Source organism: Aspergillus piperis (assembly GCF_003184755.1).
Source record: "Aspergillus piperis CBS 112811 unplaced genomic scaffold BO85scaffold_17, whole genome shotgun sequence".
Lineage (NCBI taxonomy): Eukaryota > Fungi > Ascomycota > Eurotiomycetes > Eurotiales > Aspergillaceae > Aspergillus > Aspergillus piperis.
In genome coordinates this window covers 597,634-621,678 of record NW_020291607.1, presented here as the reverse complement: position 1 = coordinate 621,678, position 24,045 = coordinate 597,634, and the positions used below count along the sequence as shown (strand labels likewise).

Below are 24,045 nucleotides of genomic sequence, written 5' to 3'. Positions count from 1 at the left end.
CTTAATACACATTAAGCACCGGCGGTACAACAGGCTCATTGTCGAAGAAGCCCCGACAGAAAGCTACCAATTAGCCCAATCATTATCTCTCAAGAGAACTGGAATAAACTCACCTCCCGGAATCAACGCCGCCGCATACATCACCTGCGTAATGGGCCTCAAATCCTCAATATCATCCTCCTCCTCGCCAGCCATATACGGGGCCCAAAAATCCACAATTTGGTCCGCATACACCTTCAAATCAACCGCAGTATCCTTCTCGGCCAGCTGCTCCGCAACACACTTAATACCCATCGCGGCGCCAAACTCCCTGAACGCCAACCGATACCGCGGATCACGCTGTAAATAGCGCTTAATCTCAAACAGATCATCTACAACATCGTCAGCCACCATCACCCACACCATGAATAGAATAAGAAAGAAAGAAAGAGAGAGAGAGAGAGAGAGAGAAAGACATACAAACCCTCTCAACCTCCCTCCCCAACAACTCCCCCGCCCACTCCTCCTCCTCCCCCTCGACAAGATGCGCCGTCCACAACCCCATCCCCAAATCCAACAAATCATCACTAACCCTCTGTCTCCCCTTCCGTCTCATCACCCTCCTATAATCCTCAATTTCCTCCTCCAACACCCCACCATCTCCTGCACCGCCATAGGCCAACTCATAAGCCCTAACCACCCTAAAAACCACAAACCCATCCACAGGGTCCAAATTCCCCTCACTCCCAACCAGCACCCTCCTCAACTCCGTATCCAACTTCCACACCATCCGATCCAACCTCCTCCCATCCACCCCTCTGATGAAGAAATGCGGATGTATCGCCCTGCCCAGCTCCACCGCCAGCTTATTCCACTTCCCCTCGCCGCTTGCAACACTCATCCGGTTCAGCGCGAACATCCACAGCGTCAGGTAATGGTGGTATTGGCCGTCGCAGTCGTGGCCTGTTGCTGAGGGCTTGCCGATGCGTAGGCCGCCGGCGAGCGGGTGGGATGGGGATGCGCCGGGGAGGGGTGTGTGCGGAGGGTCGCGCGTTCGGCCCAGGGTGTTGTGCACGGAGGTGATGAGTTGGGAGGCGAGCGTAAGGTAGTGGTTTTCGCTGGGGGGATTGGGGTGGATACGGTGTAGGGTCAGGAAGTTTAGGACGCCGATGGCGTCCGTCCAGAGGTACCGGCCGAGGTGGCCCCCGGAGGAGGGGGGTGGGGTCCAGGTGCTGGGGGAGGGGGTGGTGGTTATGGAGGGGCCGTAGAGGGTGGTTTGGGCGCGGAGGAAGAGGGTGAGGGTTTGGGGGGTGGGGGTTGGAGGGGGCATGTTGGTGGTTGTTGTATAGATGGGGTGGTGGTGAGGGTAGTATGGGTGGGTGTGGTGTAGGTAGGGTTGTGTGAATGGTAGTATGGTGGTATGGGAAAGGGGAGACTGCTAGGAGCTGTTAGGGTCAAATTAGATTTTGGAGTATATACTGAAACTAGCAAGAAATGAACTGATTTGTTCGGCAGAAGAGCTCAGTTATTGTATGCTTGATGTCTATATGCGGTGAAGTCATCATGAGCGGGAGGTGATCTCATCTAACCCTAACCACATCTATTATACTGCAGTCTCGTACATCCCAATACTCATCAACTACAACCATCATGGACTAACTACAGTATCATACATACCATACTGGTATAATCTATGTTCAAATTCCTATCCAAAAGAAAGAAGAACATGTCCCTCCAAAACCTCCTCACCACCGCCGCCCGTCCCCTCCCCCCCATCCATGACCCCAGCTTCGCCTCCCACTTTGACAGCTTCGCCAACTACCGCGTCGTCCTCCTTGGAGACGGTAGCCACGGCACCTCCGAATTCTATGCCGCCCGCGCCGAAATCACAAAGCGTCTCATCGAGCACCACGGCTTCACCACCGTCGCCGTCGAAGCCGACTGGCCTGACGCTGAAGCTATCGACCGCTATGTGCGCCAACGCCCAGGCCCCCAAGCCCACCTCACCAATGACAAGGACGAGCCCTTTCAGCGATTTCCAACTTGGATGTGGCGCAATCGCGAAATGCAAGACCTAGTCGAGTGGATGCGCGACCACAATGCCAATCTACCCGATCACCAGAAGGCCGGGTTCTACGGTCTTGATTTGTACAGCATGGGGACATCCATCCGCGCCGTCGTAGATTACCTCGACCGCCTGGACCCAGAGGCCGGCAAGCTGGCGCGTCGTCGCTATGGGTGCTTGCAGCCGTGGGTGGACGATCCGACGGCATATGGTCTCGCGTCGTTGCGCGGCTTGGCAGACTGCGAGAAGGGCGTCGTGGACATGTTGCGCGACCTGCTGCGAAAGCGACTGCAGTATGCGGAGGAGGACCCGCATAATGGCGAAGAGTCGCATAGTAGTCAGCAGAATGCGTACCTAGTGCGTGACGCGGAGAGATACTACAAGGCGATGTATTATAGCTCTGCGTCGTCATGGACGCTGCGCGATACACACATGGTGGATACGCTGCGGCGCATCCTTCGTCACAAGCCTCCCGGCAGTAAGGCTGTGGTGTGGGCGCATAATTCGCATTGTGGGGATGCGCGATACACGAGCATGGGCAGTCGGCGCAATGAGGTGAATATTGGACAGTTGTGTCGCGAGCAGTTCGGTCGGGATAAGGTTGCGCTGATCGGCTGTGGGACACATACCGGAACTGTGGCGGCTGCGCATGAGTGGGATGAGGATATGGAGATAATGAAGGTGAAGCCGTCGAGACCGGATAGTTGGGAGTGGTTGGCACATCAGACGGGAATTGACAGCTTCTTGTTGGATTTGAGGCCGACGAAGATGAGTCCGGAGCTGAGGAGCCTAATGGCTGCGGAGGATCAGCGCTTGGAACGGTTTATTGGCGTCATTTATCGGCCTGATACTGAGCGCATGTCGCATTACTCGCAGGCTGATCTGCAGAACCAGTTCGATGCGTATGTCTGGTTTGATAGCACTGAGGCTGTTAAGCCGTTGGAGAGGGTGCAGCCGCGGACGGCGATGGGTACGGAGGAGACGTATCCATTTGGATTGTAGAGCAGACTGAAGTAATGGTAGAATGGACTGTAAGGAGTAAAAGTAGATAGTGTTTCAAATTAATGATGATGGACGATATAGTTAATGTGATAACTAGCTCATGCACAGCACAATACGCTTAGCTAAGCCCTGACGTCAGCTCACCGCCTGCGGGTGTTTGTTTATTCTTGAATCTCGCCTTCGCCCTGCATTCATTTAATTCATGATCCATCCCCCCACACAATCCAATTCTTCGACATCTCGATACCCAATTCCAACGTCACCCGATACACATTGACCACCACCATGGCGGTTCGACGGTCCGCCCGCCTGCGCAGCCGCCAGGCCACCGAGGTGAGCACACCACCCATCCCACTCAGCCTCCATTCCGATGGGCTGCTCGCGCCCTTGCATGACATTCACTGACTCGACCTTAAGGAGCCTGAGGCCCCTGCCGACCCCGTCGTCACTAACAACAACGCCCCCTGCGACACGAACAATCACAACAACTCCGAGAACACGTCCGAAATCGACACAACCATGGCTCGTCTCGGCAAACAGCCGGAGAGATTGCCTCCCGTCGTGGAGCACGAGGAGCCAGCTGATGCTGCTAAGGATGCCCCCGTGCAGCGGTCGCGGAAGAGGACCAAGACTGAGACCGCGTCTAAGAGGAAGTCCAAGGTTGAAGTTAAAGAGCCTGTTGCTGAGGTGACTCCGGCGATCGCTGAGTCTCAGTCCAAGACGGATGCGACTGAACCAGTTGTTGCTGAGACTGAAAAGGAGCCTACTCCCAAGGTTATGGCTGAGCCCGCTGCTGCTGAGACTGAAAAGAGACCTATTACCAAGGCTATACCTGAACCTGCTTTGAAGCTATCGACTCCTAAAAAATCTATCCCCACTCTCAAGGGCACGCCTGTCAACAGAAATACGCCAGTCCAGAAGAACACACCCGTCCACAGAAGCACGCCCGTCCACAAAAGCACACCCACCAGAACTCCCTCCAGCACCCTCGTGCGTCCGTCCCACCAAGAAATGCACCCCAGCAAGGTCCGCCAGAGCACCACCAAACAGGCAGACTCCGGTCTGATCCTGGGCTTCAAGCCCATCAAGAAGGATGCCGAAGGCAAGGTGATCAAGGACACCCTCGCCGACAACACCCCTACCAAAGCCAAGGCCTCACCCGCTCCTTACTATGGCACACCCGCGTTCGAGTTCAAGTTTTCCTGCGACTCGCAGCTCAGTGACGAGGCGAAGAAGCTCATGGAGACCGTGCGCGAGGATGCTGCTAAGATCAAAGCCCAGATGACCCTGGAACCCGACCAGAACCGCGCCGAGGCAGCGGACCGGAAGATCGTGCAGCCCAAGGGCAAGGCCAGCCGCTTCAGCGATGTGCACATGGCCGAATTCAAGAAGATGGACTCCATTGCTGGTCACGCGTCGGCTTTCCGTGCCACCCCGGGACGCTTCCAGCCAGTGGTCAAGTCACTCAAGAGAACCAACTCCAAGGCGCGTTTGGACGATTCGGACCGCAACTCGCCATCACCATCCAAGATTGCACGTCCATCACCTGCCCTTGCTGCCCCTGCTAGCAACAAACGCGTCAAGCACGACAAGGCCGATGATGCATCGACGCGTCGTCCCGCTGCAGCCAGCCCTCCCAAGCCTGTGCAACCCCGACCCAGATCTACAGTGCGCAGCTCGTTGATGACCCCGACGCGGTCCTCTGCGGCGCGTGCTTCGTCCGTCACCGCAAAGCCGCCCCGCACCTCGATGATCCCGTCGCTCGTCCGGTCTCCAGCTGCGAAGCCGGCCGATGTGCCGCGCACGCCTCAGACAGAGTTCAACCCTCGGCTGAAGAGCAACTTGCCCACTTTGGGTAACCTGAAGTCGATCCTCCGCCGCCACCAGCCTTTGTTCTCTAAGGATCCTGCTAAGATTGCCGCGGGCACCCACGTGGCTGCTCCAGACTTTACCTCGAACCTGCTGTTCGGATCGCGAGGCACCACGGAGGAGCCTGCGCAGACGCCGTCGCCCAAGAAGCGCGTGGAGTTCACTCCTAGTGTGAAGGCCCGCCACGAGGAGGTTATGTTCTCGCCATCTCCATCGAAAGTTCCGGTTGCCAGTCCCTCGCGGACCATTTCCGATGTTGTCTATCCCACACTGCCGGTGTTGACTCCGGAGCAGAACAGGGTCAACGCCAAGTCTCCCGCCCAAGCGACAACCCCTACCATCCGCCATGTCCGCCCGTCAGATGTCCATGCCAACCCTCTGCCTGAGGTTGCAGGCGTGCCGCACGGAATCGGCCACAAGAAGAGGACCCGTGAGAGTGGTGAAGACACCAAGACTAATGATCTCCCTGAGGTCGCAGGTGTCCCTCATGGCATCGGCCAGAAGAAGAGAAACCGCGCTGCCCTCGAGGATGAGACCGACACTGAGAATGTGCCGCCTGTCGACACAACCGCGGACGCGCGCAGTGCTAAACGAATGAAAATGACCTCGCCCTCTCCGATCAAGGCGCCCATTTTGAGTGCCCGCAAGGCTGCGGCCCCTAGCCCAACCAAAGCCGCGACTCCCAGCCCCACCAAGACTCGCTCGCACACTCCCCTCCGGTCGGCGACGACCAGCCGCATGAGCACTCCACGCATCAGCACCCCGGCCAGTGTGCGCGCACGCAACCGGGGCGTGTTGAGCGTCAGCCGCTTGAACATGCTGGCGCAGCCGAAGAACCGTGGCTAAATCGAATGAGACTAACATTGATTGCATTTCTGAGCGTTGGACGCATGGTACTTACTGCGACATTTCTTGTGATGCTTCTTTTCTTTGGCGGCTGCCGTGTATTTAGTGGTCTGGCTTGGTGTCTCCGGGACTTTGATTCTAGTGAAATTGTAGGCGCTGGGATGCATCCGGTATGCAAGGCGTTCATGATTTGATTGATTGGTGAATACAGAGATTGAGACTGTATCATATTACTTGTTAATGAGTTATTCCCTCGAGTACACGAATGGAGTAGATGGTATCAGTAGTTCAGCAGCTTGTTTTAGCCTTAGGTCCTGTATTGTTATTCAAAAGGAAGGTTGTGATAACGCTGCGTGCGTTTGAGGCACTTGGGGAGCAATGCATAAGATACAGGCAGAGGCCATGCCAGTCCAAAGGCATCGCTGATACTGACACATTCCATGCCTATTGGGTGGGGTCACTATTCTAGGAAGGCAGCCAATCTGACTGTTGAATCAGGTGATCCAGTGGACTATACCTTCCTCTTCTCTTCCTCTCGTCTCCTCCATAATTCTCGGAGACTTGCACATCTTCACCTTCTTCAATATCTGCCACTTACGATGACCAGAAAGTCATCAAAATAGCATCAAGCACCTCTGGATATCTTTCAGCTCATCCACGATGCTTATGTTCGAGTCGATAATCTATTCAGCACTAGGCACGCAAGTGCCACATCACGCGATATGATTAGTTCGATCAACCACCCAGGCGCCTAAAAGGTGGGGGTTCATGCATTGAGGCAGATCCCTGTCTTTCAGCTCTGCCAACTCAGCAGAGGGGGATTCTTATTGAAATGGAGATAAACTCCACCCCAGCCTCCTCAACAACAGACTACAGGCTTTTCTGTCTGCCTCAACTTGTTGCCTTTTCACACGTGAGAGAGACTTTCCCTTCAGTACCAGTTCTTCTTTCTGCGTGGGATACCTCATCAATAGGGTCGTCATGGACGAGACTGGGGATGTGAGCCAGTCTGTTGTGAACGAAAAGACTGCAACGTGTTCCTTGTGCTCGTGTCTTGAATGTGTTCAGAATTTGGAGTCCGATGGGGGATATCTATCAAGGGATTTCAAATTCGATTCTTTGTTAAAGGCTCAGCAAATTTTCTTCCATGAGCAGTGCCCAAGTTGTGATGATATCCCCAATGATTTGCTCTGTAGGTTTTGCAAACATCTAAGGCCGCGGCACCTGAATCATTACATGACTCGAAAAGTAGCTCTTGTGTTGAACTTTGGGATGGTTCAGGACATACAGCAGCGGTCTGGCAATTGTGTATTTTGCAGCATTGTTATCCAAGAAGGGTGCTTGAAGGGTTGCAACGAGTATTCGAATTTGATTATGCGAATTGATTCTGCAACTCCATACAAGGATATGCACTTGGAGTTCAACTTCTACGAGCAAGGTTTGTACCATACTTAGTTATTGGTTCAAGCGTAAGCTAATCACATTTGTAAGGTACTCTAGGCGTTGATGCTAAATGCATTGGTGGGATTCTTGACGCTACCAAACGGACAGTATGGCAGCAACCGATGGTAGACTGGAGCACAGTCCGCATCTGGCTAGAGACTTGCGACAGAGAGCATGGGGGCTTATGCGACAATGGAATTCTAAGCTCACCACCACGCGGATTTCGACTTATTGACACGGAAAGAGGATGCGTAGTAATGGCTCCTCCTTCCTGCAGATATGCTACCCTGAGCTACGTGTGGGGTAGCACTACTGATAAAAATGCATTGGCAACAAAAAGAACCATCAAGATGCTGAAGGAGGAGGGTTACCTGTTCAAAACCCCTATACCGGCGACCATTAGGGATAGCATCCGTGCATGCATTGAATTGAAGATACGGTACCTCTGGATCGACAGACTGTGCATTGTGCAAGATGACACTACCACCGTGAAAGCCTCACAGATCAATGCCATGGGCGACATATATAGCCATTCTTATCTCACCTTAGTGGATTTAGAAGGCGTCACCATGGATCACGGTCTTCCCGGGGTTTCGCAAGCAAGAGCAAGCCATACTATTCATAAGGCATGCGGAATGAGCTTGAGAGCCATAGAAGATAGGTTCCCTGTGCTTCTCAAACAAACAAAATGGATATCCCGAGGCTGGACGTTCCAGGAGGCAATGCTATCGACAAGGATGCTGTTCTTTACAGATGCAGGTGTATTGTTCGAGTGCTCCCAAGCTTCTCAGGAAGATAGATTTGGACTGACGACGTCAATGCACTTACATTTCACACCAGTCACAACATACCGTGATCTTCTGTTCGAACTTTCATCTAGATCCTTTACTATCAATTCTGATATCCTTAGGGCATTTTCTGGCATTATGCATTGGAGATATGGGACAGAGCATTACTTTGGCCTACCGTACTGTGAATTTGTGAGGGGTATGCTCTGGCGTCCACATGGACTACATGATCGCCAAGTACCTGTGGCCAGGCTCACAAAAGCAGGGGATATCTTTCCGACCTGGTCGTGGTCTTCTGTAATGGGGCGCGTTGACTTGGATTCAGACGAAAGCACCCATACATCATTACTGGGTGTGTGGGGCATCCCATCTTTCAGGGCTAACGAAACGGTGCACATCATTCGGCCTCATAATCAACAACTGTCACGGGACGAGATAGACGGCTGGGTTCGAGAGTTTGGTATCGCATTGGCGTGGAAGAGGGGTTGTTTTCCAAAGCCATTACCGCCAATGCTAAATGTCAGCACCACCTGGAAAGAGTATCGAGCCCTTCTCAGATCCGGATGGGCATCATTTGATAAGCTTAACGAGGAGGCGCTTGGGTTAGCATATTTGCAGGGGGAGGAGGATATCAAAAAGATATTTTCCTCGTCTTACACGAAACATGCCAATCAGCCAGGGGCATTGCTGGCACATACCCAGTCACTTGAAGCTCGAATGATCCGGTTGGGACACAGAAAACCCGAAACATTTCATTTAACACCGTATGTACACGTAACATTGCACGGCAAGCGAGATGACATGGTAGACATGTGGATATATTTTCACCCTGACCTTTGGCTATTTCTGCACCATGATTACAGCAAGAAACATGATACCAAATTGAATGTGCTTGCTCTTTCAATGAGTCATGTGTACGACTTCCAATTCGGATATCGACTTCGAGGCAAACAGGGTCGATGGTATGATTCCGAGGGAAGCGTACTCTCCGCCCATGGCGCAGATTCTATTTTTCTGGTCGATGTATTGATCGTAGAAACTCGAGATGGACTCAGTCGACGAGTGACTACAGGTTTTGTCGAGCTTCATGACTGGATTTCTGCGTCGCCTGAATTTCGGAACTTCACTCTTGTTTAGAAGTCTGGAGAGGACTTTCATCGGGAGATGAGTACGCACTGAGCTGCTGTTTGAGCCCATATAATGGAATAGATTTCTGGGTTTTATAAATCATATTGATTGCCAATCTTCTTTGCGAGCAGGATGGCAGTTGATGAATTGACGATCAAGGATGGTATCTATTACCTTCACCCCTACAATTCCCATGCCGTTACCAAGGCACTATGCCCTATAACCGTGGAGTTACTCACCTGAGTAAGTGTACAAGAAGCCTATATTTATCACCTAAGCCTAAACAAGAAAAGTCATCTCTCTTCTCTGTGTACATTCAACAGCTGACTCATAACGAGCGGGAAATGAGCCCATCAGTTCAAGTTATACTGCGCTTAGTGAACAATCAGTCTTCATTCAACAATCAAAAGGACACAGACAAGAGAATTCGAAGCATGTATGCAAAATGAGAGTATCTCAATTCTACCATTTCACAGCTCTTCAAGCGCACATGCATCCCGAGTGCACAATAGTCATAACATCATATGTAGCTATCAGCCATCGGGTAAAGCAGATTACATTGCATTGAAAACTTGACTAAATGAGTATAACTAATTCTACCTATTATGTATACACCACAATATACCACTACTATTCACCTCAAACCTAGCCCGCTTTCACAATACTATCTTCGATAGACAATACTATCTACACCGTAATAGCGCACATATAGGATACTAAACACCATTCAAATTGGCCCCTTCTGCTCTTTAACATCAATCATGAATTTTTACACATGAGAATGAATGATACTCAACCCAACCACACCCCCATTATCCCTACAAGTGTACCCTAATGCCCACTTCCACATAACCATAACCAAACCTACCACACCATCCATACCTACCAGCCCACTACCTGTGTAGGAATAACCAAGCACCAACAACCAACCCACCATCCCACACAAACAAAGAAACCAAAGCTTAAAACAAAACCCAAACCCAAAACCCCAAAACCACCGACGTAAGAACCTACTCCCAACATCCATCCACCTCATCTCCACATTAATGACCACCAACCGTTCACACATAAAAGTCGGTGAACACCCTCACAACCCAACCCAAACCAACTCAACCCCCAAACCCAAAGAGGTAAAGTAAAGTGTACCATAAGCACAAGAAAACAAGAACGGGAACCAAGTGGACACACACACTCACACACTTTCTCTCTCTCTCTCTCCCCCTCTGAATCAATGAATATCATTCATGGAGAAATGAGGGGTAATTACTAACCCTAACCTAGCCATTTACCAACTACTTACTCCGTACACTAATACTTTACTCCGTGTTGGGCCAGTGAGATTGGTATCAACCATTTTGATTATTTATCTGATTGGTGGGGAAGAAATGACTCACTCACCATACTACTTACTTTTTCTCGACTGTGGGATTTGGGATTTCGTGCCGGTTGCCGGTTACCGGTTGTCGCGTTACTTTCCCTAATTAACAGAGCTCATTTTATGGGCTATTTTACCGAAGCTGAGGTTATTTGTTAATATTTCATTTAGGTATTTTTTTTTGCTATATCAATATATACTCAATTCAAATATGTGAAAAAGACAACGCCGTCCCATGGATCGATTCCCACCCACGGCAAATATTAGTAAAACTAGTAAAAGATAATCAAAAGTGGGTATCGTAACGGGTATCTCCGCTAAGGCAACCAAACCACAACCAAACCAAACCACAACAACAACTACTACTAACTATTGCACACACACAATGTTAGTAGTCAGAAGGGTTGTCAGTACTGTACAAAAAAAAAGCAATCATCAATCATCAAACCATAATCATCATCATCAATATCATCATCGTCATAGCAGCTTAGAAACTACTCCTACTATCCTGCCTTCCGAACGGCTTGGTAAAGTCCAACGGACTTAATTCCCGCTCCGTGGCGGAGTTATTTGTCTGCGTCTCCCCACTCCACGATTGCGAGCCATTTGAGTGTCCCGTGGGCGGAAGATCCAGACTATGGCCATGATCTCGGTCTAAACTTCGATCTCGACCAATCCCACTTTTCAGGATATTGTCCGTCCCCGCACCACCGCTCTCGGAGTGCTCGAACATGGCGATGGAGAGTTCCTCCGAGTCCATGCGGGGCGGGGGCCGTCGACGGGGTGCGGCGCCGGCCGCGGCGTGGTTGAGATCTGAGGGGACGCGCGTGGCATCGACGAAGTCGGGCAAGTCATTGTTATTGTTGAAATTGCCGTGAACAATGTCGCCGTTGCGGCACGGGATCTGCGGCGGGATAGTGACAGGCGAGGCGGCAGCATACAGCGGTGAATCCGGCTTCCAGGTCAGGTTGTGAGCGCTGCGGACAAGAAGGACGAGTTTACCGAGGACGGCGAATTCGAGTTTGAGTTTGACGCTGTAGATGACGGGTTTGATCATGGTTTCGAGGATGTAGAGGTCGCGGTATTCGATGACGAGAAGTCCCAAATCCAGAGCGATGATGATCAGGTTGATGGCGACGAGCTGGTACATGATTTTGCGTTTGCCGCGGTCGGGATCGAGGCGGAGCATGCGGATGGTTTCCCAGATGTAGAGGACGGAGAGGATGAATTCTTGCAGACAAAAGCCGGTCATTTGAATTTTTTCCATGATGTTGTAGCCGGAGATGAAGATGGCTGGGTGGGAGGAGAGGTTCGAGCAGTAGGTGAGCACGGAGGTGGGGATGTGTAGGAGGAAGGCGTCCACGATGATCATGGTGAGGACGCGGCGGAGGACTTTGGGGTTGGGGAGGACGAGATGCAGGCGCGAGTAGAGCACCACGGATTGGCCGGTCACCATGGCGTACCAGCCGATGGTGATGAGGGTGATGGAGAGGGCGGTAGCGGACGTGAGAGCGAAGTATTTGAGCAGAAAGCCGGCCGAGTAGGGAATCAGACCGAGAGCGGAGATCAGAAGAGACCAGAAGTAGGGACCGCGAAACTGGGAAAAGGTCACAAAGACGAGAATGACCAGTTCGATGGCGTTATACCAGGATAGAGCGGCCATGGTAGCGATGACGATGCGCAGGGCCAGGCTGTTGCCTGAGTAGGGCCCAACCACGCCATTGCCGGGGGAGGCGGTAGGGCCGGTGATCATGATGCCATTGCAGAGAGACGATATACGATGGGAAGGAAGAAAAGGGAAGTAGAGAAGAGAGGAAGAGGAAGCAGAAGTAAAGAAAGAGGAAGAAGAGGAGAGAGGAAGCGAGACTAAGCGAGTAAGGCTAGACAAGAGAGCGACTAACAAGAGCAAGAGGCAGACAGAGACAGACAGAAGCAGAGGCCGATGCAGGATCCGGGGCAGGCGGGCAATTACCCGACATGTAATGAATCAAGAATCATGACAGGTCGTCGGGCTCAGATCCTTGCCGTCTGGGGACATTGAAAGGCAGTCAGTGCCCGGCTGACGGGCGGGGGCCGGCGTGACGCGGTGCATTGTTATTTGCAGTTGCCCTTCGCCTGGTTTATTGGGCGGGGAGTGTGTCCTCTCTGTTGTCATTATTATTGTTCAGCTGAGCATTTAACCTGTTAGTTTGGTTAATGTTGTGTTAAACTCTGAGATACTCCGTCCTGAGGTGGATACTAGATAGGGTTATGTTGGCATACCTGCTATGCTATACTCCCCTTCCATATGAAATCATATAGGAGAAGAATAAAGGAGAAAAAAACAGTCCTTGCATCCCCACGTGCTTTATTCCCCCCATTATTTTTTTTTTAATCATTCATCATGTTATTTTTATCCCTCAACTCCTTGTCTGAAGAGATAATAATAACTCCAGGGGGCAGTAGCAGCAGCAGCAGCAACAGCCACTGCCACACACAAGGCTGAACTCATTACTTGCTTGCTGACTTGAGTTTCAGTCTAGTCGGCATTGGACTCCGATCATCACATTCCTTCCATCATCCATCATCACAAATCACTCATATTAATAAATTAAACCCAAAAATAAAGCATGCAAAAAATAACTCCACCCCCAAACTCCATCCCAATATAATTCTATCCCTCTATTCCATCATCATCACCATCATCATAAGCAACTAACCATCACCCCCTGCCATCCCCATTATTATTCCCATCACCACCAAATGAAGCAACCACTCTATCCACCTCCCCCCTAACCTCCGGCATCGCCCCTCTCATCTCCCTCGCCAACACATCCCGAAAACTCCCAAACGCCTCCTTCTTCCCCTTCAGATCTTGATTCCCACGCTGGATCAACTCGACAAATTCTCTCGTGTAGATATCCGGATTCCTTGCTGCATCTACGTAATCAATGATCTCCGGGGGAAGTTGGATGCTGTGGATGGGAGGGTCGTTGCTGTTTCCGGGTGATTGGGATTGTGCGTCGGGGTGATTATCGGAGGTGTGTGTGCTGAGTGTGGAGAGCGCGAGAGTGAGGTTTTTTCTAATACATAACACGTAATCCGGTTAGTAGACTTATATAAACATCAGGCGAGGAAGATGGCAGGGATAGCAAGGAAGGGTACATTTTGCGAACGAGCTCTTGTTGGGTTTCGGGACCGAGGTAGCCATGGACAGCGGATTGGATTTCGAACAGGTGTTGGATTACGTCTTTCAGGTCGGCTGAGGCAGATTTTAGCTTTAGTTGGATTATGAAAACAGGATATACGTACTGTCGACCGTGCTGAGGGGAATGGGAGCCATGATGTGCTGCTCTGAAACGTGAAGCTTGGAGCTGAAGGGGATTCTTGTTGGATGATGACGAGAGCAGAGAAGAGTCGAGTCCGGGGTAGACTAACCGTTTTGGGTAATACGATGGATGCTTACATTCAGTTCCAACTACGGATCCGCCGCTTTATGAATATGACATACACTCGTTGCTACAACCCACTCTGCTTTGGATGGTCGTGTCCCTGACTCTGAGAAATGAAGATGTTACGAGCGATAACTGAGTCTAAGCCGATTAGGCTGATTCTGTACGTCTTGCGAGAACATGTAGAACCCCACGCAGCATTTACACTCAATGTAAAGACACGATACACTTCTCTAATCCAACCTTCTATTATCCTAGTATTGGTTCAATATGGCAGAAGTCGGTTCATTGTAAATACGATGCTCCTCTACAATGAAATGTATACGACGAAAAGATTTCACTCACTCGACAATATCACTAAGGACTTGGAAAATGAAAATTAATCAGTGAGCAAAATACCCAAAGGGATCACCACAGTCAAGTTATACAGCATTTCTCAATGATATTCCTATCGAGAACTGAGACTGAAACGGTAAATCACATGCAGTTTATGCAATACACATAAACATTCTACCGTAGACTGCCGGATACTGCAGTATCGCCAAACCCTTATTCAAGTAAGTAAGACCCTTGAATTGTATTATGCTTGTTGTTTTCCACTAACGGACTTTTACTAGAATGTCCGAATCATACTGTACTATTCCTTTGTGAGCATGTCATGGATGATTAGGCGGCATTGAGTCTGAATAAGGCTCTTTAGACGCCTTGGTTTAAGTTTTCCCTATTAAATTAGGTTTCCCTATCCTGTTATGCAAATGCAAAGGCTTCTTTTATATATTGTGACCATTCTATATGTTCTCTTAGTAGTCTTCTAAGCAGTCTATGAGCAATCAGCACACGCACCGACGCGCTTATGCCACGACCCCAGCTGATCCCAGAGCGGAAAGCGGCTTAACTTAGACCTATTTTGAAAAGGAAAACCGTCGGTAGTGTATACTCATAGAACTATGATTCAATGCAATGCTCGCTCGCTGATACAAGTCTACCTATGTATACCAGATTACGCTCTATCTATATTCAACCCTCACATCTGACTCGGCTATATCTCGCGCGTCCGCAGCGGCACCCGCGCCATTTCAATCTCCGTCTCCATCTCTAACCCCGATAGGCTTGGAAATCGCCGACTAAAGTTGGCTTCCCAGTCATCGCCTGCCGTCGTGGCCGAGCTCACCGTCGGACTAGCCGGCTGGCTCTCCGTCCGCGTCTCGATACCCCCCACCCGGAGCCCCTTGGGCTTGGGTGGCAGGGCCGGTCGCGACGACCCGGTGCGCTGAGAGGCCGCATAGCCCGTCGATGCCGTCTCCTGTCGGGGCAGTCCGCGCGATTCGTATCGCTCCTGCATCGATGACGTTGTTGTGCCGCTGACCCGGGATCCCCGCGTGTCCGGACGCGCCTCCGTGGGCTTTGCCTGCAAAGCGGCGCTTGACTCGTCCGTGTATCGCCCGTAGCCTGTCGCCGTCTTGGGCGGAACCGGTGGCCGGTTCGACTCGCTCAGCAGCGACTGCACCTTGCTCTGGATCGCCTGCGACCGGGACCCGTCGCCGCCCTTGAAGCCGCCCGCTCCACCCTCCGCCACCCGCCGACGGTACTCCTCCGCCGCCTTGGCTACACGCTTCTCCTCCTGGGAGAGCCGCCGCCGCTCCAGCTCCCGCCGCATCTCCGGCGAAATGTCCTCACTGTCCATCTCGATCAGGTCGCTGGCAGGCTCTGCCGTCACCTCCGCTGAAGGCAGCACGGGTTTGGGGAACTCTTCCGCCACAGGAGACTGCGCCTTGCTTTCTTGGTTACTATGTTCGAACCGCCGGAACGCATCGCCAAATCGCCCCGCAAACAGCGTCTTTGTGCCCGACAGAGACAGCGTCGACAAGCTCGATCGTTTTGTGTGCTTGGACGTGCCGCTGTACCGCTTCTCGCGCTTCCGGCTGCTCTCCTCTTCGCGTGCGCGCAGATAGTCCACGTCCGACGAGATGTTGCGGTCGTACGGCTGGTCCGTTTCGGTGCGCGCGTGTTGCAGCGGTGCGCCGCCTTCATACGGGCTGCGGGGCAGGTCAAGGGAGGAGCGCGCGCTCTCTGACCCGCGATGCAACTCGAAACGTGCGCTAGCGTGGACAGAAACAGGCCGGGAGCGGCTGTTGGCTGACCGAGATCGAGCAGGCTCCTCCACATCCAGATTGGTAGGTCGGAGTCCGTCAAGCGACGGCCGTGGTGAAGCAGACAGATCGGAGATGCGGTCGTTCGAGACTCGCGGGTTGGGGAAGGACGAAGAGGTGGGTGACGGAGCTTTGCTTTGCCGGGCTGCTTTCTTGTCCGCCTCTGTCGGCCACGGTTGGCTGGATGGCCGACGCTGATGGTCGCTGGACGGGAACTTGAAGATGGGCCGGCTGGATGGCTTGGAGTTCGGCACGCCAGGCGTCGCCGGCGGAGAGGTCATAGTACCAGTCGAGACCATGGCGGGTTTCTGCGGCACAGGCTGGTACAAGGGAACCTGAGGCCGGGCCTCCTCGCGGTAGGTCTCGATCACCTCGGACGACTTGGTCTTGATCGGAGCCGGCTGGGGACGACGTTGAATGGTCGGCTCCGAAGTTGTCTTGGGAAGAGGGTCATTTTCTGCCGCGGGGTGTTTGGCAAACGCATCATCTGCCAGAGCATTGGTAAGTCGTTGAGCCAAATCTTCATCTTCCGTTTTCTCGGACACGGTGGGTTCAAAGTCGAATTTGCCCCCTTTTTCGTGCAGGATCTGGAACTGATCCAGCGACGGGAACCGGTTCGAGAACTCATCCGCGGACTCTCGCTGTCGGTTTCCAGCATCCAAGACGGAAAATGGATCGCCACCTCCGCGAAATGGCGACGGACTCGGCTTGGCCGAGTTGTGCTGCGACGGGGTTGGTCTGGTCGGGCGGCCTCGTCGCATGGGGGCAATCTCGGGGATGATCTGCGTCTCTTGCATTGGGGGAGAAAAGACGGCGCCCACTTGCGGCGTTTCTGTGGGGGATGGCGGCAGCTCCTGGTAACGGCGGGCTTCCGACGTCGAGCGATTGGCGTAAATCTATCTGTGTGAGCCTTCGCATTGCGTCTGCAGGTATCTGACTTACGTCTCGGATCGGCACGTCTTTGCCTTGCATGTGGCAGATCTCGCGCACCACTTCAAAAATATTCGGACGCTTTTGCGGGTGTTCTTTCAACATCCAGGCTGGTGAAGTCAGTATCACGCCTTCCTTTCGCGCAGAGGGTCTTACCAATCAGCATCTTCAAGCGGTCGGAAAAGGGTGGGTAGCTTGGGAATTTGTAGCTTGCATTCAAGATGGCCATCTGCCCCACCTCCTCAAACGGAGTCGTGTAGTAGCACAATTTATATAGGAGGACTCCCAACGCCCAGATGTCGCTCTTCTCATCAATCGGCTGCTTCCGATAGACGTCGATCATCTCCGGACTGCGGTACTGCAGCGTCGTATGGCGCTGCACGTCATCCTCAATCAGCCGGCCTTCCGCCGCCGAAGTGGCCGCGGGGCGCGGCGGCGCAGTAGACCCAAAGTCGCACAGCTTGTAAATCGTGGAGCCTCCGTGACGGGAGATCAGCACATTCTCGACTTTGAGATCCCGGTGCAACAGCGGAGGCTTGAGGTAGTGCATGCATGCGACACCCTCGGCCACGTCCGAGAAGATCTTGATAATCTCCGGCTCGGTCAACCGGTTCTGCAAGCGCGTGTTCATGAAGTCGATCAGTCCGCCGCCGGCGCAGAACTCCATGAGGAGGAAGACCTCGTATCCGCCGCCCTGCAGTTGCGACGCATGGGAGTCAATGTAGGTGACGATATGGCGGTGTCCCTTGAGCTTCTTCATCGTTTCGACCTCCGTGCGCATGTTGGCCAGGGCCGCCTTGTCGGGGACGGCCACGCGCTTCAGCACTGCACGATCGGAGCCATCGACGGGTTGAGGCAGGCGCACGACGTAGACATGGGCGAAACCGCCCTCGGAGAGGTATTTCTCGACCACGACCCGATGGCTGCCCACTTGGACCTTGGTCCCGGGCAGAAAGGTGCCGGCGGGGGCATTGATGGCGGCCATGGGGTTGTAGACGGGGATCGGGAGATGCGGAGCCGCCTGGGACTGGTAGGACATGGTGGATGGGACGGGCCCTCGAGGGGCACGAGAGCGATGGTCAACAAGGACAGGCTATAACGGCATCAAAGGGAAACGCTGATTGCGCGAGAGAGTAAGAAATAGAGGCCGTGTGAGGCTGAAGCCGGGGCAGGACCGAGAGAGGACAGTTGGCGGCGGGGAAGGGGGCGGTACCTGACAGGGCCAGGGGCAAGAAATGACGCCAACAGGGGGGGGTGGAGAGGAGAGGAGAGGAGAGGAAGCGGAGGAAGGAAAAAGAAAAGGGAAATTCTGGGAAACAGGTCGAGGGGATGGGAAACAGCAGCCAGCAGAGCCGGATGGAGATCAGACTGACCAGCAGCAGCAACGCAGCAGGCGTCAGGACTGGAGACTGGAGACTGAATGGATTGGATGGCGTCGGCCGGCTTCCGTTAAGCGTGGAGTCACCGCCTGGCAGTAAGTTTGGTGCAGCAAAAGGCTGAAACAAGGCGGATCTCGGATCTCAGGCTGACAGAAGTGGTTTTACTATATACTGGGGGAGAGGGAGAGAGACAGAAGTTTTGAGGCAAAAGTATCTCCCCTCTTCTCTCTCCTTTCCATCTCCGCAACTGACTTAACGCATCCCGTGATCGCTTGGTGCCTGGAGATCACGGACGGACATCATCGTGATCATCCCGGCTGCAGGCGGTCAGAATCCGGCCATAGCAGTGATGGCAGCGGTCAGTTTAGCTTTACTATCTACTGCGACTGGACGGAGATTTAGGATTAGTGTTTGATGTGACTGGAAGTCATCCGTGAGGCCATCCGACTCGTCTGTTGCCTGAGGCAGCAAAGAGAGGAGATTTACACGTGATAGTCATTAGTCATGAATTGAACCAACCAGCGAATGCGGAGACATCAACCAATCAGACGACTGCCGGTTCCCCACGCGATGCTCCAAAACAGCGAAACCAAAACAAACACAAACACTCGATATCTGGTGATCCTGCAGAGATATCGACATATCTGATCTTTATTGTTGCAATCAGCGGATACCACCAGACATCCATGGTAGTCTACCCAGTAGATAACTCTAAGTCCATCCGGCCAGGGTTCTAATTAAGGTTGTGAGATCCCAGCCGGGTTTGCGGCGGATGCTTGTGCTCTATAGACTTCCGCTGGAATGTGGACGTGCCACTGCATTCATCACAACATTGTATAGCAGGATGCACCAGTGCTCATTGGTAGTGCAGTTAGAATTCCAATCGCTCTCCAGAATGTAGGTGGACAGCTGAAGCCGATCCCATCGGTATTTCCATTTGACAAGGGATCACATCAGAGACAATCAATCGGTGGTGCTCAGCAACTGAAACCCAGCCATTGATCATCGTTTGTCCCGATTTATTGTCAACTATTCCATCTCCTTCCACTGCCACATCAGCTACGTTATACACACAGCAGATATCCCACCGCTCAACGGGGGAGCTATATTGTATATACATAGTACATCTATCTCATTACGCTGGTCGCCAGGGATCCGTTAGCGTTGCTGCGAGGATCACACAAACGGAGTCGATCCTGATTAGGCGCTCCTCTTGCCGCCAGCCGATCTCTCATCCCACGTCGCCTTTCTTCTTCGTTCTCTTTCTCCTCCCTCGCTATCATCGTGTCATCTACTATTATTGTTCCACCAGGTATGTGCTCTCATTGACGATTGCTGTGCTATCTGACCTCCTATCTCGATCTAGAGGCGCTGATTCCAGCGCCTGCCATTGTTTGATCATGTCGCCTCGATCGCAAGTGCGCCTCCACTAGTCATCAACAAGCGATATATATTATATAAACATCAAGCCTAATTATTCTTAACGACCGCCTACCATGGACGACGGTCCTCCTCCACCCCCTCCCCCTCACGGCGAGAAACCACAAACCACCCAGGGCGAATATCGCAAGACTTCCGACCTCCCTCCGGGAAATTATGACATCTTTATCATCCCCCCTCACTCCGCCGGCTCCGGATTCCTCTACCTTCCCTCCCTCCAGCCACAACGGAACAGCTTCATCGCAGGATCCGCCTGCACACTCTTTGCCGTCTTGCTTTGGTCCCTCATATCACCCCTTCTGAAAGCATGGTGCGCTGCCACTGTCGCCAGTGGCAATGGCCTGGCCATCGCCGTGCTGGCTATCGGAGTTGGGGTCGCCGGGTGGGCCGTGGGCGCCTCACAATCCGATTCTGGGGGAGGCCGACGACGGCCCAATTTTGGATTTAATACCGGCGGGGGTCCAGGCACGAGTGGACCCTCCGGCAATGGCGCCGGAGGTGAGTATGCGCGGGGACAGCAGCATGGGGCCCAAAGTCAGGGCCCGAATGGTCATCCTGGTGGACAAGGGCAAGGACAGCAGCAATATGGGGGCAACTTCAATTCGGGTCCGCCTCCGGGTGCAGGCCAGTATGGTGGGAACCATCAATACCAGAATACTGGTGGGCCCGGAAGTGGACCACCCCCGCAACCGCCGCCGCAGGCAGGCGGATCAAATAAGACAGGTTCGTCTGCCACCGGCTCTGAAAGCAAACCTCAAAGTGGAGCTGATTGGGAGAAGGCCCGTGAGGAGACCCGGCGCAAGGAGGAGCTGCGCCGCAAGATGGAGGAGTTTAAGCGGAAGCGGGAGGCCGAGCAGCGCGAGAAGCAGCAGAAGCGCGAGCGCGAGGCTATGGAGCGGGAGCTGCGTGAGCGCAGGGAGCAGCTCGAGAAGGAGATGGCTGCCGCCAAGGAGGCGGCCGCCCGCGAGGCTCGAGAACGGGCGGAGCGCGAAGCAGCTGAGGCCAAAGCCAAAGCGGAGCGAGAGGCCGCGGAAGCTCGAGCCAAGGCGGAACGAGAAGCAGCGGAAGCACGTGCCAAGGCGGAGCGTGAGGCTGCGGAGGCCAAGGCTAAAGCGGAGAAAGAGGCTCGAGAGGCCCGCGAGCGAGAAGCACGTCGGGCAAAGGAAGCCCGAGAACGAGAGGCGCGACGCGCCGCCGAAGCCAAGGCCCGTGCAGAGCGCGAAGCCGCAGAGGCCAAGGCTAAAGCAGAGCGTGAGGCTGCTGAGGCCAAGGCCAAGGCAGAGAAGGAGGAGGAGGAGCGTAAAGCTGCAGCTAAGAAGGAAGCTGATGCCAAGTTTGCGGCGCTCAAAGAGGCTGCCGCGAAGAAGTATGCCGAGAAGAAAGCCAAAGATGCGCAGGAGGCAGCGGCCAAAGAGGCTGCCAGCCAAAAGGCATCTAGCACATCCACTCCCCGCACACCATCACCCAAGAAACCTGCTTATCCCCGCACCGACACTGACAGCTCATACTCCAACTTTCGACCGACTGATCGTCCTCGCCGGCCGTACGGCGGTGCCACTTCGGGGTCATCAGTGTACTCGGACTCTTCATATGCGCCGTCACAGACGACAGCACGAACGACACCGCCGCCATCGAATCGTGGGGCCTATGAGACTAAAGACCCTGACAAGATTGTTATCAAGGGTGTGTTCGAGTTCAACAACAACTTTGTGCGCAGTCCCGTGGCGCAGCTCGTTTCAGGCCAGGGCATGGTCAGCGATGGACTGGTTCTGAGGATCACGACAGAGGGACTCTTTATCGACGACGATGTGCGCGGCGTCGGCCAGCGCGAATGGGATGTAAAGGCGTGGACGATGAACCTCGTCGAGGTATGGTGTCCGAAATTCGGGGCGCAGCGTCAACCCCCGAAGCCACCGCCGGGGCCATTCAATCGGCGGGGGAATGAACCGACCCCAGAGGAATCAGAAGCATTCCTGGGCAACCTGCTCAAGATGTGCAAGAACACGTGCCGACTATCGACCGGGGGAGGAGAGGATCAGCGCTCGCTGCATGTGTTGCGGGCGTCGGTGCGCGACCACGAGGGCAAACGGTATGTGTTTGTGTTGCAGGAGACGGAGGGGTGGAAGGTGGCGATTGGGCTGCAGCGGTTGCGACGGGGGACGTTGTCGCGGGCATTGGGGGTGATGGGGTTGGGAGTGAATGAGAGTCGGATGATATTATCAGGATTAGGATATGAGTGATGACCCTTGTATATACCAGTACACATAATGAGCTTTCACCAGTACAGCAGTATGCCAGTATACCAGTGTAATATAGTAAGTTAGCCCTAAGCCAGATATCCATCCAAACATGTATACACATACCATTTACACTCACTATAGATAAATAAATCAACCCAGACAAACAAAATAGAATCCACCATCACCAACCCCACAGTCAATAATCAAGGCATGGATGGAAATCAGGGTCATGACGTCGGAACCAAACAACACTCTCCCCGCGTAACCCCAACCTGACCCAACTGACATCAACCCGACAAAACCATCGCAACACCACCACCATTCCCATATTATAATAAATATCTACAGCAACTACAAACAACCGAACAGAACAATGGAATGATACCCGAGAAAGACAGAGAATGTCCCTCTGGACAATCAGCCTCGTCACACAGATCCTGTGTCTGGCGCTGGTAACGGGGTTTGTCGCGCTACGGGGGGTGGTAGCATGGAGGTTTAAGAAGGGGGTTGATGTCGAGGATGGTATACCTCCTACCCTTTATATAGATGATTATGTTGGCTAATGGAGTATAGGCTTTTGTTTTGTATCGTTGGTATACACTACACTACCCATATCCATACTGAGTATAGGAGGAGAGACTGATATAGTGAATGAAACCGGGATAGATATTCTTCGACGCATACTGCATATTAGTTCTTTTTTGTATGTCCCTATCCCTTCTCCCTACATACACACTGTATATATATATACTAACAAAGAAGATAAGACATCTTCAACAACGGCACCCACCCCCCCTCAACCCTCACCCCGTCACAAACAACCACCGTGTACAAGGTACAACAACCTATTCCCATATACACCCCCTACAATACATCCATCCACATCAACCATACCTCTCTTCCACCTCTTAACGCCACATTACATACAACCCTCCTAACCTCAAGAGATGAAAATAATAGTTATTTTATACCCTAACAATAATCTACGTCCCCATGGCCCTCCTAGCAAAACTCACCCTCCTCACCATCCTCGCCCGACTCTTCATCCTCCGCCGATCCCAAACCCTAACCGTATACCTCACCATCACCCTCACAACAATCTACTACATCACCATCCTCTTCATCAAGATCTTCATCTGCAACCCCGTTTCGACATTCTGGACGTCGCCCAACAACCCACACAACCCTAACTGTCTCTCCGAGGGGGCAGTATTTCTCGCTGATGCGATCATGAGCGTTATCACAGACCTGGCGATCCTACTCCTGCCCATCGGGTTGATGTTCCCGCTGCGATTAGGCGTGGTGAAGAAGGTGAAAGTGGGGGCTATGCTGGGGTGTGGCGGGTTGGCTGTGGGATTTAGTATTTATAGGGTTGTGCTGGTGGTGGGCGTGGGCGTGGGGGGGTTGGGGGATAGTCAGGTATACGCTAGAATACTTTTGTCGGGGTAAGCTTTCACTGAGGGTGGTTGATTGGGGGTTGGTTGTGGTTGTGTGCTTGCTAACTGGTTTGGGGGGTAGGAACGCGGAAGGAGGTTTCGGGCTCATTTGTAGCTGTATCCCCGCGCTGCATATCTTAGTCTCGAGGGTGAAGGCGAAGATGAGGAAGGGGTCAAGGTCAAGGTCTTCTGCTATTGCGTCTGGGGATGGGAGTGGAAGTGGAAGTGGTGGGAAGAAGAGGGATAGGGGTGTTTCGAGTAGTGGAGGCACGGCGGCGCCGATTGTTATTACCAGTTCGCCGGAGGATGTGCTTCATGATCCTGGGGGGTTGCTTGCTTCGTGTGATGATGATGGTGATAATAATGTGTATGATCAGGATGGAGGGGAGGGGAGGGGTGAGAAGAATGACAGCAGGGATAATAGGGAGGAAGGTTGGGTGTAAATACAGTGTTCACTACTTAAAGATTTACTCAGAAATTACTCTCAGTACAGCATTAGGATCATACATTCATCCTATCCCAACTCATCAGTCATCCCAGGTAT

General features: G+C 52.8%; 9 protein-coding genes across 9 annotated transcripts; 5 read left to right on the top strand and 4 right to left on the bottom strand.

Annotated features, from left to right (window-relative positions):
• Position 1: 1 nt before the first annotated feature.
• Positions 2–1,309, bottom strand: BO85DRAFT_470871 (uncharacterized protein; the record flags this gene model as incomplete). The annotated part of the gene is made up of 3 exons (XM_025662432.1): positions 2–63; positions 114–371; positions 460–1,309. The coding sequence occupies 3 exons, from the start codon at positions 1,307–1,309 to the stop codon at positions 2–4; spliced, it is 1,170 nt and encodes a 389-aa protein (XP_025512979.1).
• Positions 1,310–1,705: 396 nt separating this feature from the next.
• Positions 1,706–3,089, top strand: BO85DRAFT_426600 (putative erythromycin esterase; the record flags this gene model as incomplete). The annotated part of the gene is made up of 1 exon (XM_025658121.1): positions 1,706–3,089. One exon carries the CDS (start codon positions 1,706–1,708, stop codon positions 3,044–3,046), a length of 1,341 nt encoding a protein of 446 aa, XP_025512978.1. The 3' UTR covers positions 3,047–3,089.
• Positions 3,090–3,256: 167 nt separating this feature from the next.
• Positions 3,257–6,130, top strand: BO85DRAFT_451962 (uncharacterized protein). Its single transcript, XM_025660711.1, has 2 exons — positions 3,257–3,379; positions 3,464–6,130. Exons 1-2 carry the CDS (start codon positions 3,332–3,334, stop codon positions 5,759–5,761), a joined length of 2,346 nt encoding a protein of 781 aa, XP_025512977.1. The 5' UTR covers positions 3,257–3,331; the 3' UTR covers positions 5,762–6,130.
• A 612-nt stretch (positions 6,131–6,742) lies between these two features.
• On the top strand, positions 6,743–9,129 carry BO85DRAFT_377654 (HET domain-containing protein; the record flags this gene model as incomplete). The annotated part of the gene is made up of 2 exons (XM_025656269.1): positions 6,743–7,199; positions 7,253–9,129. 2 exons carry the CDS (start codon positions 6,743–6,745, stop codon positions 9,127–9,129), a joined length of 2,334 nt encoding a protein of 777 aa, XP_025512976.1.
• Positions 9,130–10,649: 1,520 nt separating this feature from the next.
• On the bottom strand, positions 10,650–12,451 carry BO85DRAFT_470867 (uncharacterized protein). The gene has a single exon (XM_025662431.1). It carries the CDS (start codon positions 12,246–12,248, stop codon positions 10,983–10,985), a length of 1,266 nt encoding a protein of 421 aa, XP_025512975.1. The 5' UTR covers positions 12,249–12,451; the 3' UTR covers positions 10,650–10,982.
• Positions 12,452–13,196: 745 nt separating this feature from the next.
• On the bottom strand, positions 13,197–13,817 carry nut2 (mediator complex subunit NUT2; the record flags this gene model as incomplete). Its single annotated transcript, XM_025656267.1, has 3 exons — positions 13,197–13,557; positions 13,640–13,736; positions 13,787–13,817. The coding sequence occupies 3 exons, from the start codon at positions 13,815–13,817 to the stop codon at positions 13,197–13,199; spliced, it is 489 nt and encodes a 162-aa protein (XP_025512974.1).
• Positions 13,818–14,965: 1,148 nt separating this feature from the next.
• Positions 14,966–18,045, bottom strand: BO85DRAFT_461735 (putative serine/threonine protein kinase; the record flags this gene model as incomplete). Its single annotated transcript, XM_025661806.1, has 3 exons — positions 14,966–16,972; positions 17,019–17,116; positions 17,163–18,045. The coding sequence occupies 3 exons, from the start codon at positions 18,043–18,045 to the stop codon at positions 14,966–14,968; spliced, it is 2,988 nt and encodes a 995-aa protein (XP_025512973.1).
• Positions 18,046–19,666: 1,621 nt separating this feature from the next.
• BO85DRAFT_91204 (uncharacterized protein) lies at positions 19,667–22,207 on the top strand. Its single transcript, XM_025665781.1, has 2 exons — positions 19,667–19,697; positions 19,752–22,207. The coding sequence occupies exon 2, from the start codon at positions 19,882–19,884 to the stop codon at positions 22,063–22,065; it is 2,184 nt and encodes a 727-aa protein (XP_025512972.1). The 5' UTR covers positions 19,667–19,697; positions 19,752–19,881; the 3' UTR covers positions 22,066–22,207.
• An 816-nt stretch (positions 22,208–23,023) lies between these two features.
• Positions 23,024–23,780, top strand: BO85DRAFT_522444 (uncharacterized protein; the record flags this gene model as incomplete). The annotated part of the gene is made up of 2 exons (XM_025665260.1): positions 23,024–23,510; positions 23,584–23,780. Coding segments are annotated over exons 1-2 (648 nt in total), but the record flags the coding sequence as incomplete, so codon positions are not given.
• Positions 23,781–24,045: the final 265 nt, after the last annotated feature.